We start from the raw sequence: 15,942 nt of genomic DNA on the forward strand, positions 1-15,942 counted from the left end.
ACGTGGACCAAGGACAAAGAATTTCTTGCTGGAAGAAGTGGAGACACTAGTTACTGTGATTGAGAACAGATGGCAGGAGCTGGACACCAGCTGAGGTCACATAAAAAAGCCACCAAAAGAAATGAAGAAACGCTGGAACCAAGTTGCAGAAGATTACTGCGCAATGGTGAACACCAAGAGATCTGGAAGCCAGTGTAAAAAGAAATGGAATGATCTTGGTCAAGTAGTTAGTGTAAGCAATATTTTCATTTATTCAATGCAATTGTAAATGTGACCAGCTGTATATGTCCCACCCAGCAGAAAGACACCCTCTCTAAAAAGTTGCATTTTCATCTTTGCAGAGGAAATTGGCCCACAACAAAAGGGAAAGAACTTGAACAGCAGCAGGCCTGGCAAATCTGCACCCACTGACATCCTTGGAAGGGAGGGTCGCTACTTTGATGGGCCCTGCCTGGAGAAAAGCAATCAGTACTGCACAAGCTGGGCCCACACTCAAGGGAGAGGGTAAGTCCTGCAAATTCATCGTGGCCCTTCAAATCAACCTGTTGCCTGGCCTGCGCTGTGTGAGCCTACCCATCCTTCCCCCTCCTCTGCTGCCAACCATTTGACTGTTCTGTTATATTTTGCAGAACCTGAGGCCAATCCTGAAGATGCAGAAGATGATTCAGACACAGACGAGCCTGAAGAGGAGAACTTCTTCCAATCCAACCCTCCAGACCAACATGGGGGTGAGGGGGAGGGGATGGAGATGGATGAAGGCCACACTGTTCTACTAAATCTTGAGGAGGTGGCACTCATGGAGGTTACAGCCGCTTCCGTGACTAGTGGTTTGAGTGCTGGTGGGACATTCCATGGTTTCCCACTTTCCGAGGTTGCGGATCCCAGTAGTGGGGTGCAGCAAGTCACAGCCAGGGCCCCATTGTCCCAGGCTGTGGGTCCCAGTGGGATGCAGCGAGGCACACCCAGGGCCCCACCGTCCGAGGTTACGGGTCTCAGTAGGATGCAGCGAGGCAAAACCAGGGTGAGGGAAAGGAGAATTTGACTACGCTCTTCTGAGATGTAGGATGTAACAGATGTGCTTCAGATGATGTCATTGAGTGCGGACAGCATTGACCTTACCCAGTCACTCCTGGACACCATAAATGGGGTGAGTGATGAGGTAGCGGAACTGTCTGGAGAAGTAACAACACTTGCCGGGACCATCAGTGAGGGAATAGTGTCTGTGAGGGAGGAAATGTCCGAGGTAATGCAAACCACGTCAATGACCATGAGGGAGAGAGTGTCAGAGGTAGCGCAAAGCACGACACTGACAATGAGTGAGGAAATGTCAGGGGTAGTACAGGCCATCAAGGAAGGAATGTTTCAGTCCACTGAGACATGTCAGGGTGCATGAGGGATGGCATGTGTGAGTTAGCTGCTGCACTAAGGGAACACGGCCAGACCCCGCGCCCATTGACACAATCAACTGCCACACCCACTCCAATCCCCACACCAGCCTCTGAAGGACCCCAAGCCGGGCCTTCCACATTGCCGCCTGATGCCGCCCCCCCCATCAAGAAGTGCACATTACCTGAGATGTTCGAAAGAATAAGCTTGGTACCAAGCCCAAAATCACTGCGCCACTGCCTGTGGGCAAGGGTGGTGGAGAGTCGAAGACCAAGCGCAGTGGGAAGTCGGTCTTAGACTAAGGGGGGTGAGAGATGGGTGCAGCCTTTCTTTGCTGCTGTTGTTGTTGACGTTATTATTGTTGTAACTGTTCTCACATTAAAAGTTTTTTGTAAGTTATGTAAATTTATAAGTGATCTTAAAGTTTTTAAGTGATCTTAAAGAGTCATATTAAAGTAAAGTTTGATAAAAGAATGATTTTATGACAGTAAAGTTAAGTACATTGTAAACCTTTGAATAAAATATATTTTACATTAAAACTGAATCATGTTCCATTAACACCACACAACATTACGGAACAACTCCAAACAGTAAACATGGTCCATGTGGAATAGTTGTCGCTGAGCCCTCAGGCATCAGTAAAGCGTTCACGGATGAGCTGCTGGCGCCAGGCTCGAGCAATTGTGAAAGGAGCACGATGGCCCGCCCTCCTCCGCCGTCGTGCTCCGGCCTCAGGCACTTGCATGATTTCCTCATAGAAACATAGAAACATAGAAAAAAGAAGCAGTAGTAGGACATTTGGCCCTTCGAGTCTGCACGGCCATTCAATATGATCATGGCTGATCCTCTATCTCAACACCATATTCCCGCTTTTTCCCCATACCCCTTGATGTCTTTTGTTTCTAGAACTCTATCTATCTCCCTCTTAAATATATTCAGTGACTTGGCCTCCACAGCATTCTGTGGTAGAGAATTCCACAGGTTCACCATCCTCTGAGTGTTGTGCAATGAGAGAGGATTAATTAGTAATCTTGTTGTGCGAGGCCCCTTGGGGAAGAGTGACCATAATATGGTACAATTCTTCATTAAGATGGAGAGTGACACAGTTAATTCAGAGACTACGGTCCTGAACTTAAGGAAAGGAAACTTCGATGGTATGAGATGTGAATTGGCCAGGATAGACTGGCGAATGATACTTAAAGGGTTGACGGTGGATAGGCAATGGCAAACATTTAAAGATCACATGGATGAACTTCAACAGTTGTACATCCCTGACTGGCATAAAAATAAAATGGGGAAGGTGGCTCAGCCGTGGCAAACAAGGGAAATTAGGGATAGTGTTAAATCCAAGGAAGAGGCATATAAATTGACCAGAAAAATTAGCAAATCTGAGGATGGGGAGAAATTTAGAATTCAGCAGAAGAGGACAAAGGGTTTAATTAGGGGGTGGGGGGGAATAGAGTATGAGAGTAAGCTTGCAGGGAATATAAAATCTGACTGCAAAAGCTTCTATAGATATGTGAAGAGAAAAAGATCAGTGAAGACAAACGTAGGTCCCTTGCAGTCAGATGCAGGTGAATTTATAATGGGAACAAAGAAATGGCAGACCAATTGAACAAATACTTTGGTTCTGTCTTCACGAAGGAAGACACAAATAACCTTCTGGAAATACTAGGGGACCGAGGCTCTAGCGAGAAGGAGGAACTGAAGGAAATCCTTATTAGTCAGGAAATTGTGCTGGGTAAATTGATGGGTTTGAAGGCCGATAAATACCCAGGGCATGATAGTCTGCATCCCAGAGTACTTAAGGAAGTTGCTCTAGAAATAGTGGATGCATTGGTGGTTATTTTCCAACATTCTATAGACTCAAGATCAGTTCCTATGGATTGGAGGGTAGCTAATGTAACACCACTTTTTAAAAAAGGAGGGAGAGAGAAAACAGGGAATTATGGACTGGTTAGCCTGACATCGGTCGTGGGGAAAATGTTGGAAAAAATAATTAAAGATGTAATAGCAGTGCATTCGGAAAGCAGTGACAGGATCGGTCCAAGTCAGCATGGATTTATGAAAGGGAAATCATGCTTGACAAATCTTCTAGAATTTTTTGAGGATGTAACTAGTAGAGTGGATAAGGGAGAACCAATGGATGTGGTGTATTTGGACTTTCAAAAGGCTTTTGACAAGACCCCACACAAGAGATTAGTGTGCAAAATTAAAGCACATGGTATTGCGGGTAATGTATTGACATGGATAGAGAACTGGTTGGCAGACAGGAAGCAAAGAGTCGGAATAAACAGGTCATTTTCAGAATGGCAGGCAGTGACTAGTGGGGTACCGCAAGGTTCAGTGCTGGGACCCTAGCTATTTACAGTATACATTAATGATATAGACAAAGGAATTGAATGTAATATCTCCAAGTTTGCAGATGACACTAAGCTGGGTGGCAGTGTGAGCTCTGAGGAGGATGCTAAGAGGCTGCAGGGTGACTTGGACAGGTTAGGTGAGTGGGCAAATGCATGGCAGATGCAATATAATGTGGATAAGTGTGAGGTTATCCACTTTGGTGGCAAAAACAGGAAGGCAGGAATGGTGACAGATTAGGAAAAGGGGAGGTGCAACAAGACCTGGGTGCCGTGGTACATCAGCCATTGAAAGTTGGCATGCAGGTACAACAGGTGGTGAAGAAGGCAAATGGCATGTTGGCCTTCATAGCGAGAAGATTTGAGTATAGGAGCAGGGAGGTCTTACTGCAGTTGTACAGGGCCTTGGTGAGGCCACACCTTGAATATTGTGTACATTTTGGTCTCCTAATCTGAGGAAGGACATTCTTGCTATTGAGGGAGTGCAGTGAAGGTTCAGCAGACTGAATCCCGGGATGGCAGGACTGACATATGAAGAAAGACTGGATCAACTAGGCTTATATTCATTGGAATTTAGAAGAATGAGAGGAGATTTCATAGAAACATATAAAATTCTGATGGGATTGGACAGGTTTGATGCAGGAAGAATGTTCCCGATGTTGGGGAAGTCCAGAACCAGGGGTCACAGTCTAAGGATAAGGGGTAAGCCACATAGGAGCGAGATGAGGAGAAACTTCTTCACTCAGAGAATTGTGAACCTGTGGAATTCTCTACCGCAGAGAGTTGTTGAGGCCGATTCGTTAGATATATTCAAAAGGGAGTTAGATGTGGCCCTTACGGCTAAAGGGATCAAGGGGTATGGAGGGAAAGCAGGAATGGGGTACTGAAGTTGCATGATCAGCCATGATCATATTGAATGGTGGTGTAGGCTCGAAGGGCCGAATGGCCTACTCCTGTACCTATTTTCTATGTTTCTAAAACATTTCTCCTCATCTCAGTCCTAAATTTCCTACCCTGTATCCTGAGACTGTGACCTCTTGTTCTAGACTTCCCAGCCAGGGGAAACATCCTCCCCACATCCAGTCTATCCAACCCAGTCAGAATTTTATCCATTTCAATGAGATCCCCTCTCATTCTTCTAAACTCTAGTGAAGGCTTAATTGACCCAATCTCTCCTCATACGACATTCCTGCCATCCCAGGAATCAGCTAGTGAACCTTCGCTGCACTCCCTCCATGGCAAGTATATCCTTTCTTAGGTAAGGAGACCAAAACTGCGCACAATGCTCCAGATGCGGTCTCACGAAGGCCCTATATAGCTGTAGCAAGACATTCTTGTTCCTGTACTCTCATGCTCTTGCAATGAAGGCCACCATACCATTTGCCTTCCTAACTGCTTGCTGCACCTGCATGTTTGCTTTCAATGACTGGTGTACAAGGACACCCAGGTCCCTCTGTACATTGACACTTCCCAAGCCATCCCCATTTAAATACTACTTTGTCATAGAAACATAGAAACATAGAAAATAGGTGCAGGAGCAGGCCATTCAGCCCTTCTAGCCTGCACCGCCATTCAATGAGTTCATGGCTGAACATGAAACTTCAGTACCCCCTTCCTGCTTTCTCGCCATAACCCTTGATCCCCCGAGTAGTAAGGACTTCATCTAACTCCCTTTTGAATATATTTAGTGAATTGGCCTCAACTACTTTCTGTGGTAGAGAATTCCACAGGTTCACCACTCTCTGGGTGAAGAAGTTTCTCCTCATCTCGGTCCTAAATGGCTTACCCCTTATCCTCAGACTGTGACCCCTGGTTCTGGACTTCCCCAACATTGGGAACATTCTTTCTGCATCTAACCTGTCTAAACCCGTCAGAATTTTAAACGTTTCTATGAGGTCCCCTCTCATTCTTCTGAACTCCAGTGAATACAAGCCCAATTGATCCAATCTTTCTTGATAGGTCAGTCCCGCCATCCCGGGAATCAGTCTGGTGAACCTTCGCTGCACTCCCTCAATAGCAAGAATGTCCTTCCTCAAGTTAGGAGACCAAAACTGTACACAATACTCCAGGTGTGGCCTCACCAAGGCCCTGTACAACTGTAGCAACACCTCCCTGCCCCTGTATTCAAATCCCCTCGCTATGAAGGCCAACATGCCATTTGCTTTCTTAACCGCCTGCTGTACCTGCATGCCAACCTTCAATGACTGATGTACCATGACACCCAGGTCTCGTTGCACCTTCCCTTTTCCTAATCTGTCACCATTCAGATAATAGTCTGTCTCTCTGTTTTTACCACCAAAGTGGATAACCTCACATTTATCCACATTATACTTCATCTGCCATGCATTTGCCCACTCACCTAACCTATCCAAGTCACTCTGCAGCCTAATAGCATCCTCCTCGCAGCTCACACTGCCACCCAACTTAGTATCATCCGCAAATTTGGAGATACTGCATTTAATCCCCTCGTCTAAATCATTAATGTACAATGTAAACAGCTGGGGCCCCAGCACAGAACCTTGCGGCACTCCACTAGTCACTGCCTGCCATTCTGAAAAGTACCCGTTTACTCCTACTCTTTGCTTCCTGTCTGACAACCAGTTCTCAATCCACGTCAGCACACTACCCCCAATCCCATGTGCTTTAACTTTGCACATTAATCTCTTGTGTGGGACCTTGTCGAAAGCCTTCTGAAAGTCCAAATATACCACATCAACTGGTTCTCCTTTGTCCACTTTACTGGAAACATCCTCAAAAAATTCCAGAAGATTTGTCAAGCATGATTTCCCTTTCACAAATCCATGCTGACTTGGACCTATCATGTCACCACTTTCCAGATGCACTGCTATGACATCCTTAATAATTGATTCCATCATTTTACCCACTACTGAGGTCAGGCTGACCGGTCTATAATTCCCTGTTTTCTCTCTCCCTCCTTTTTTAAAAAGTGGGGTTACATTGGCTACCCTCCACTCCATAGGAACTGATCCAGAGTCAATGGAATGTTGGAAAATGACTGTCAATGCATCCGCTATTTCCAAGGCCACCTCCTTAAGTACTCTAGGATGCAGGCCATCAGGCCCTGGGGATTTATCTGCCTTCAATCCCATCAATTTCCCCAACACAATTTCCCGACTAATAAAGATTTCCCTCAGTTCCTCTTCCTTACTAGACCCTCTGACCCCTTTTATATCCGGAAGGTTGTTTGTATCCTCCTTAGTGAATACCGAACCAAAGTACTTGTTCAATTGATCCGCCATTTCTTTGTTCCCCGTTATGACTTCCCCTGATTCTGACTGCAGGGGACCTACGTTTGTCTTCACCAACCTTTTTCTCTTTACATACCTATAGAAACTTTTGCAATCCGCCTTAATGTTCCCTGCAAGCTTCTTCTCGTACTCCATTTTCCCTGTCCTAATCAAACCCTTTGTCCTCCTCTGCTGAGTTCTAAATTTCTCCCAGTCCCCAGGTTCGCTGCTATTTCTGGCCAATTTGTATGCCACTTCCTTGGCTTTAATACTATCCCTGATTTCCCTAGATAGCCACGGTTGAGCCACCTTCCCCTTTTTATTTTTACGCCAGACAGGAATGTACAATTGTTGTACTTCATCCATGCGGTCTCTAAATGTCTGCCATTGCCCATCCACAGTCAACCCCCTAAGTATCATTCGCCAATCTATCCTAGCCAATTCTCGCCTCATACCTTCAAAGTTACCCTTCTTTAAGTTCTGGACCATGGTCTCTGAATTTACTGTTTCATTCTCCATCCTAATGCAGAATTCCACCATATTATGGTCACTCTTCCCCAAGGGGCCTCGCACAATGAGATTGCTAATTAATCCTCTCTCATTACACAACACCCAGTCTAAGATGGCCTCCCCCCTAGTTGGTTCCTCAACATATTGGTCTAGAAAACCATCCCTTATGCACTCCAGGAAATCCTCCTCCACCGTATTGCTTCCAGTTTGGCTAGCCCAATCTATGTGCATATTAAAGTCACCCATTATAACTGCTACACCTTTATTGCATGCACCCCTAATTTCCTGTTTGATGCCCTCCCCAACATCCCTATTACTGTTTGGAGGTCTGTACACAACTCCTACTAACGTTTTTTGCCCTTTGGTGTTCTGCAGCTCTACCCATATAGATTCCACATCATCCAAGCTAATGTCTTTCCTAACTATTGCATTAATCTCCTCTTTAACCAGCAATGCTACCCCACCTCCTTTTCCTTTTATTCTATCCTTCCTGAATGTTGAATACCCCTGAATGTTGAGTTCCCAGCCCTGATCATCCTGGAGCCACGTCTCCGTAATCCCAATCACATCATATTTGTTAACATCTATTTGCACAATTAATTCATCCACCTTATTGCGGATACTCCTTGCATTAAGACACAAAGCCTTCAGGCTTGTTTTATTAACACCCTTTGTCCTTTTAGAATTTTGCTGTACAGTGGCCCTTTTTGTTCTTTGCCTTGGGTTTCTCTGCCCTACACTTTTCCTCATCTCCTTTCTGTCTTTTGCTTTTGGCTCCTTTTTGTTTCCCTCTGTCTCCCTGCATTGGTTCCCATCCCCCTGCCATATTAGTTTAAATCCTCCCCAACAGCACTAGCAAACACTCCCCCGAGGACATTGGTTCCAGTCCTGCCCAGGTGCAGACCGTCCGGTTTGTACTGGTCCCACCTCCCCCAGAACCGGTCCCAATGCCCCAGGAATTTGAATCCCTCCCTGCTGCACCACTGCTCAAGCCACGTATTCATCTGCGCTATCCTGCGATTCCTACTCTGACTATCACGTGGCACTGGTAGCAATCCCGAGATTACTACTTTTGAGGTCCTACTTTTTAATTTAGCTCCTAGCTCCTTAAATTCGTTTCGTAGGACCTCATCCCTTTTTTTGCCTATGTCGTTGGTACCAATGTGCACCACGACAACTGGCTGTTCTCCCTCCCATTTCAGAATGTCCTGCACCCGCTCCGAGACATCCTTGACCCTTGCACCAGGGAGGCAACATACCATCCTGGAGTCTCGGTTGCGGCCGCAGAAACGCCTATCTATTCCCCTCACAATTGAATCCCCTATCACTATCGCTCTCCCACTCTTTTTCTTGCCCTCCTGTGCAGCAGAGCCAGCCACGGTGCCATGAACTTGGCTGCTGCTGCCCTCCCCTGATGAGTCATTCCCCTCAACAGTACCCAAAGCGGTGTATCTGTTTTGCAGGGGGATGACCGCAGGGGACCCCTGCACTACCTTCCTTGCTCTACTCTTCCTGCTGGTCTTCCATTCCCTATCTGGCTGTGGACCCTTTCCCTGCGGTAAGACCAACTCACTACACGTGATACTCACGTCATTCTCAGCATCGTGGATGCTCCAGAGTGAATCCACCTTCAGCTCCAATTCCGTAACGCGGACCGTCAGGAGCTGGAGGCGGATACACTTCCCGCACACATAGTCGTCAGGGACACCGGAAGCGTCCCTGAGTTCCCACATGGTACAGGAGGAGCATAACACCCGACCGAGCTCTCCTGCCATGTCTTAACCCTTAGATACACTTAAACTGGTAATAACAATGTTAAAAGTTACTGACCAATATAAGAAGAAAAAGAAAAACTACTCACCAATCACCAGCCAATCACTTACCCCCTAGGCTGTGACGTCACCTTTGTTTTTTTGCCTTCTCCCTGTAGCTGCACCGGTACGCCTCTCGCCGACCCCGGACTCGCGCTGCTCCGAGCTCCCGCCTCCTCGACTGACTGCTCCGAGCTCCCGCTGGCCTTTATAGGCCTCTCGCCGACCCCGGACTCGCGCTGCTCCGAGCTCCCGCCTCCTTATGTTTTTCCTACCAAAGTGGATAACTGCACATTTATCCACATTATACTGCATCTGCCATGTGTTTGCCCATTCACTCAACCTATCTAAATCACCTTGCAGCGTCTTTGCATCCTCCTCACAACTCACAATCCCACCTCATTTTGTGTCATCAGCAAACTTGGAAATATTATATTTGGTTCCTTCATCCAAATCATATATCTATATATATATATAGATATATATAATATATCTATATATAGTGAATACCATCCTCGTCATCATCACCCCCCTCCTCCTCCTGCTCGTCACCTACATTTTCCACATCATTATCATCAGCCACTCTCGCTGCAGGTGGGTCTTCCACTACCATCTGCTGCTGCCTCATGATGGCTAAGTTATGCAGCATGCAGCACACAACAGTGAACTGACCGACAATCTCAGGGGAGTATTGCGAGTAGCCTCCGGAATGGTCCAGGCATCGGAAACACTGTTTCAAGATGCCAATAGTCTTCTCTGTGATGCTGCGCGTCGCAATGTGCGACATGTTGTATTCACATTCAGCTTCCCTCCGGGTTACACGTCGGGGCATCATGAGCCAGGTGGCGAGGCTGTACCCTTTGTCTCCCAGTAGCCAGCTCTGCCCTTCTGGCTGCTGCTCAAACATGTCAGATATAACGCTGTCGCGTAGGATGAACGCATCATGGGTGCTGCCAGGGTATCTCGCATTGACTGACATGATGCGATGCTTGTCGTCACACACGAGCTGCACATTAATAGAGTGGAAGCCTTTTATATTCCTGAACATCTCAGAATCCTCCACAGGTGCTCGCAAGGTGATGTGGGTACAATCAATGCAGCCCTGTACCTTTGGGAAGCCAGCAATCCTTGAGAACCCCACAGCCCTGTCACGGCTTGCTTGGGCGGTCATTGGGAACTTGATGAAGTCATTCCTCCATGCATACAGTGCAGCCGGGACCTGGCGAATGGAGATATGTATTGCATGTTGAGAGATGGCGCACACATCTCCAATTGTAGCTTGAAACAATCCGGAGGCATAGAATGAAGGTGCAGCTGTAACCTTCACTTCAACTGACAAAGCAGTCCTCCTGATGCTTCACGGCTGCAGGTCTGGTCTCAGCAACTCACAGATCTCATGAACAACTTCTCTGCGGAAACGCAGCCTTCTGATACAGTCTGCATCACTCAGGTGCAGATACGAACACCTGTTTCAATTTTGTCGAGGTGGGTAAGGCCTCCTGCCCAGCACCCTACTGGCTCTGATGTGATGAGCTCTAATCAAACGTCTTCTATGTAGCACCATGATGCAGAAGGCTCGCACAAGGTATGGCATTGTCAGTATTGCCCTCATACTTAAAGTTAAACTTTCAAATGGCAAGAAAGCAGGCAGCACAGGTTCGCAATTCTCTCTCTCTCTCTCCCCAAGGTCTGTATGGATGGACCACACCCAAAGGTCTTTTGTCCTCTCCTCCCTCCCTCCCCCCCCCCCCGTCCCCCTTATGACCAATCTCTCCCTCCCTCCCCCCCCCCCCCCACCCCGAGTCTTGTGATCTCTCTCCCCCCCCCCCCCCCCTCCCCCGGGCATCATGCCTTCAGATCAGCTGTCTCTGACCCTCTCTGGTCCCCGAGTGAGGTGCCTTCCTGGTCCGGTGCAGTGAGTACCCTCCCCCGCAGCCTCTCCGGTGCCTTCCTGCCGCTCGCTGTGTGGTCCCCGCCCGATGCCGGTCAGTTCGCTCGCTCCCTTCCCTCCCCCCGCCGAGCCTCTCCAGTCCCGAGTGCGTGCTGGTCCAGGTCCTTTCCGCTTCCCACCCCTTGCCCAGGCCAAATGGCCTCCGATGTACTTACCTGTGCCGATTTCTTTACCTCTCCGCAAGGGTTTTCTCAAGTGGCCACATACGCTGGCCTAAGTAGAAATGGAGTAACTATTAGCTGGCCAAAGTTGCCTAAATGGCCAGAATTGGCGTAAGTGGCTGGTAATGCCCCCTTCTGAGCAAAAAAAAATTACCTGAAAAAAAATGTCACTAAGTCAGTTATGCTGGTGCAACTTGATTGGGGAAACTGGGGATTTTTAATTTAGGCCAGAAAAAGCAGCCTACTCCAAAAAAAATGGAGCAAACACTGGGGAAAATTGAGCCCCATGAAACTACCGGATTGTAAGAACCCAACTGGTTCACTAATATCCTTTAGGGATGGAAACCTGCCATCCTTACCTGGTCTGGCCTATATGTGACTCCAAACCCACAGCAATCTGGTTGACTCTTAAGTGCCCTCTGAAATCGCCTAGCAAGCCACACATTTCTAACACTCGCACCGAGCTTTGTATGATCTGCAAATTGAGCCCCCAACTCCAAAATCCAGATCATTAATAAAAATAGTAAAAAGCAACAGCCCCAACACTGATCCCTGCGGGACACCACTGGTGACTGGTCTCCAAACAGATCCAAATCAATCTATAACTACTCTTTGCCTGTGTCCTGCCAGCCAGTTCTGAATTTAACTCAATATATTTTCACTAATACCAGAGGCTCTGATCATATAGAGAAACCTCTTGTGCTGTACCTTGTCAAAAACTTTTTGGAAATAAAAATAGATAACGTATACTGGGCTTCCCTCATCCACCAACTTTGTAACTTTTTCAAAATATACAATTAGCTTTGTGAGACGTTACCTTTTTTTTTAATGAAGCTATGTTGGGTGTCCCTAATATGTCCCTCCCTATCCAAGTATTCATATATTGCATCCCTTATGATTCCTTCAAGCATCTTACCTATTACTGATGTTAAACTGATGGGCCTATAGTTACCCAGGTCTGCCTTGTCAACTTTTAAAAAAATGGGGACTACATTAATCTCTTTCCGATCTGTAGGAACCATTCCAGAGTGCAGTGAGCTATTAAAAATACAGGCCAGGGGCTCACACAGCACATGTCCCATCTCCCAGAGGACCCTCGGGTGGATATCATTCGGCCCGACTGCTCTATCTAATTCAAGTTCTTAATTCAAGGTTTTAAGTATAACACTACTTCTGATCATGTACATTTTAGTCATTCTACACTATGATGATGACTTTCATTGTAGGACCTGTTTGATAATATTTGCCAGAATTTTATTTTCCAAACACTTCCATTAGATGGCGATCTAACACTTTTCAGCATGGCCAAGTACAACAAGTAGCTGTGAAAATATTTTTGTCTGATTTATCTTTTTTGTCTTCAGCTAAAATTATCTTCCCATTGTATAGTATATTAATTTTTCTCCACCAATCTTCTGTGCTCTCCAACCCCATCTCTTCTGCAGAGTGACTCCTTGCTGGATATTTATCTGTGCCTCACCCAAATGGTCATTCTTCATAGCTCAGCATCCGTAATGCCCGAGCAGTTGAATGATCTTTAGAGCCTGATGTTTCCTTCATTTGAGATCATTCAGCACAGAACAGGGATTGAATCTGTTCTGAAGGCTCAAATCCTCACTGCCTTAACCATCTAATGCAAGTGTTTGGAAAATAAAATGCTTGAAATCTGAAATTAAAATCGAAAATGCTAGAATTACCACAGCAGGTCCAACAGCATCTATGAAGAGTTAAAAGCTAGGCAATGTTTTGGATATAGACGCTATATAAAATCTGATAGAGAAAAAAGTGATAGTAATGCTCAGGGTGTAGATTATTTATGAATGCTGACATCGCGACAACATATATTTATATTTTTGTTTTATTGTGAAGTATATTCTCTGTTACATAAAATGCAGATGATTGTGGTGTAGAATCTGTGTTTATTGCAAAATGGCCTCAAAATCCTGTTTTCAAAAATTCAGGATTATACTTTTTACAATCTGAGAAAATAACTTGAACAGTAACATCCATTGGTGAGAAGTAGTGAAAGCAAAAGCCGAGGGAGGAGTTTGAAAATATAAGACCAAATTAATGTTACTAATATTGTGTTGTATAATCTTGAGACCAAGATTGGAGTCAATGACATCCTATGATTTTATATTTTCTGATATAGTCCATGCCTTCAGAAATAAATTTCTCCATTGTCACCCTCCACAAACCTCTGGATTAGCTCAACACGTGAATGAGGGAGAAAGATGTATGAAAAGAAAAAAGCCTATTAGCCAATTAAACTTGTTCTTTCTGCAGATCATGTACATTTTGTGTTATAGTTTTAGATATAATTTTTATAATCTGTTTGAAAATTGACCCTGACCTCTGAGGGTAATCTGTCAAAAATCTAAGATAATTAACATTAGAAGATACGTTGTTCAACTCCAACCAATTCACCTTTAATGAGTGACGATCCCATAACCCAAGCGCTGTAGAATGTGTTGTATCCCTAGAGCTTTTTAATCTTGAACTTATTTTTACATCCTTCAAACTGGTTCTTTCGCAGATATTGAGAGCACCCCACGTACAGTAAAATTTTTAGTACTAATCACAGCAAGTGATTCTGAAACAGATCAGACCGATGTGTACAAATTATGAAAAGACAGGTCATTGTGCTTTTGTTCCAGGAGGTATCTGAGGCAGTAGGTAATGCGGCTACTTCTTGATATCACACTATCCTTGGGATCCAAGGATAAATAGCACTGGGTTGTATGTTTTCTTGATCCAAAAGCAATTAAATTAATTGAAAAATGAATTGCTTCATATTGCAATGTTTTGTATTAATTTCCCAGATTACAGCCTGGTTAAAAAGAATGTATAGATGATACAAGTAGTAGTAAAAGGAGACATTACTGACATGCCAGCATTAGATGAAAGCTTGCTTTATCTAGTTCTCGAGCATTGTTTGCTACATGTGTGAGCCACTTTGCTCTGTGTGTCTCAGTCTCTGTAACTCTGTGATTGTGAATTTGTGGATATAATCATTGGAGGGGATAGAGCTGTCACCATTGGACATTGGTCCTGTATACTGGGATATGATAGAGGAACTTAAGAATGACCTGAGCACATGGTTACATGGTTTATTTATTCAGTAACATATGTTGCTGTATCTATTACTGGCTTTTTAAGAGATTTATATTTTTAGTGCAGTATGTAATAATCTGTTTATGGGTCTCTTTATTGACAGCCACTACAATCCTGTTTCAGTAGGTTTGTTGTGGCGACCCTCCAATTTGATTGTTGAAAGAAATGATCAGATGTGGGTGGAAGCTACACTTTATGTAAATTTTGGAGGCAAGCAAACATAGCGTAACAAACTGGGTTGTAAAAAAGTGTTGTGTTGAGGAAAGGCGGTATTGTTGAAAGACACCAAGCATGTTATTTGTTTTAATACACTGTTACATTTAATGTTTGTTGCATTTGTATTCTTTTTTCCAGTCAAACCCTGGGCAAGTAAAGCTGAGCAAACCAGTGGCTCTATGGACTCAGCAGGATGTTTGTAAATGGCTAAAGAAGCACTGTCCCAATCAATATCAGACCAACAGTGATTCCTTCAAACAGCATGATATAACAGGTAGTGTAAAAATAGAAAAATCTAGGGGATTGGGGGGATGGGGGTGAGTTTGGAGTGGCTGGGGGTGGGGGCTGGGAGGGAATGTCAAAATGTTATTATAAATGCATAATAGTTTGAGAATACTTGGCCTTTTGCAGGTTTTTTTTCTCCCAGTCCCTAACAGACTATGCAACAATTGTGTTAAGAGGGCAGGTGCCTAGTCTATTTTTTTAACCACTATTGCATTGGTCAGAAGGAGTTGCAGATGCTGACCCTGCTATTCCCCCCTCCCTGTATTCAGTCACCTCCCTGTATTCAGTCATGGGTGATATTAGGTACACCGACTGAGGATTGTGAGTGCAACCTCCTATTCTGGTGCTCTGCATTGGTGCTTCAATTCACCATGCTGCATCTATTCTCAATTCATATTTTACTACTTTGATAAAGCTTTTGGTAGAATCTACTTTTATTGTATAAAATCTTCACAGTTACTATTTATTTGTAATGATTCTCTGAAATATTCAACCTGAAAAGTGTATTTTGCTGTGTTTGTGCTGTATCTGGAAGTAAAATTCCCATTGACAAACAGTTAAAATAATGCCTGTTTTTCTCTATCATTGCTGACCTGCGAATACATTATAAGAACATAAGAAAAAGGAGCAGGAGTAGGCCATTTGGCCCCTTGAGCTTGCTCCACCATTCAATATCATAGCTGATCTGATCCTTGGTCTCAACTCCACTTCCCTGCCCGCTCTCCATAACCCTTGACTCCCTTATCATTCAAAAATCTGTCTATTTCCACCTTAAATACATTCAATGACACAGCCTCCACAGCTCTCTGCGGTAGAGAATTCCAAAGATTCATGGCCCTCTGAGAGAAGAAATTTCTCATCATCGAAGTTTTAAATGGGCGACCTCTTATTCTGAAACTA

General features: G+C 44.9%; 1 protein-coding gene across 3 annotated transcripts in view; it reads left to right on the forward strand.

The window, feature by feature from the left end:
* The window catches only part of samd12 (sterile alpha motif domain containing 12), a 394,516-nt gene that overhangs the window by 107,719 nt on the left and 270,855 nt on the right, over positions 1-15,942 (forward strand). For all 3 annotated transcript variants that reach the window (XM_070874928.1, XM_070874921.1, XM_070874934.1), the window contains exon 3: positions 14,896-15,031. In XM_070874928.1, coding sequence (XP_070731029.1) covers positions 14,896-15,031 — 136 coding nt within the window. The remainder of the gene's footprint in view (positions 1-14,895; positions 15,032-15,942) is intronic.

The sequence above is a fragment of the Pristiophorus japonicus genome, chromosome 1 (genome assembly GCF_044704955.1).
Source record: "Pristiophorus japonicus isolate sPriJap1 chromosome 1, sPriJap1.hap1, whole genome shotgun sequence".
Classification (NCBI taxonomy): Eukaryota; Metazoa; Chordata; class Chondrichthyes; family Pristiophoridae; genus Pristiophorus; species Pristiophorus japonicus.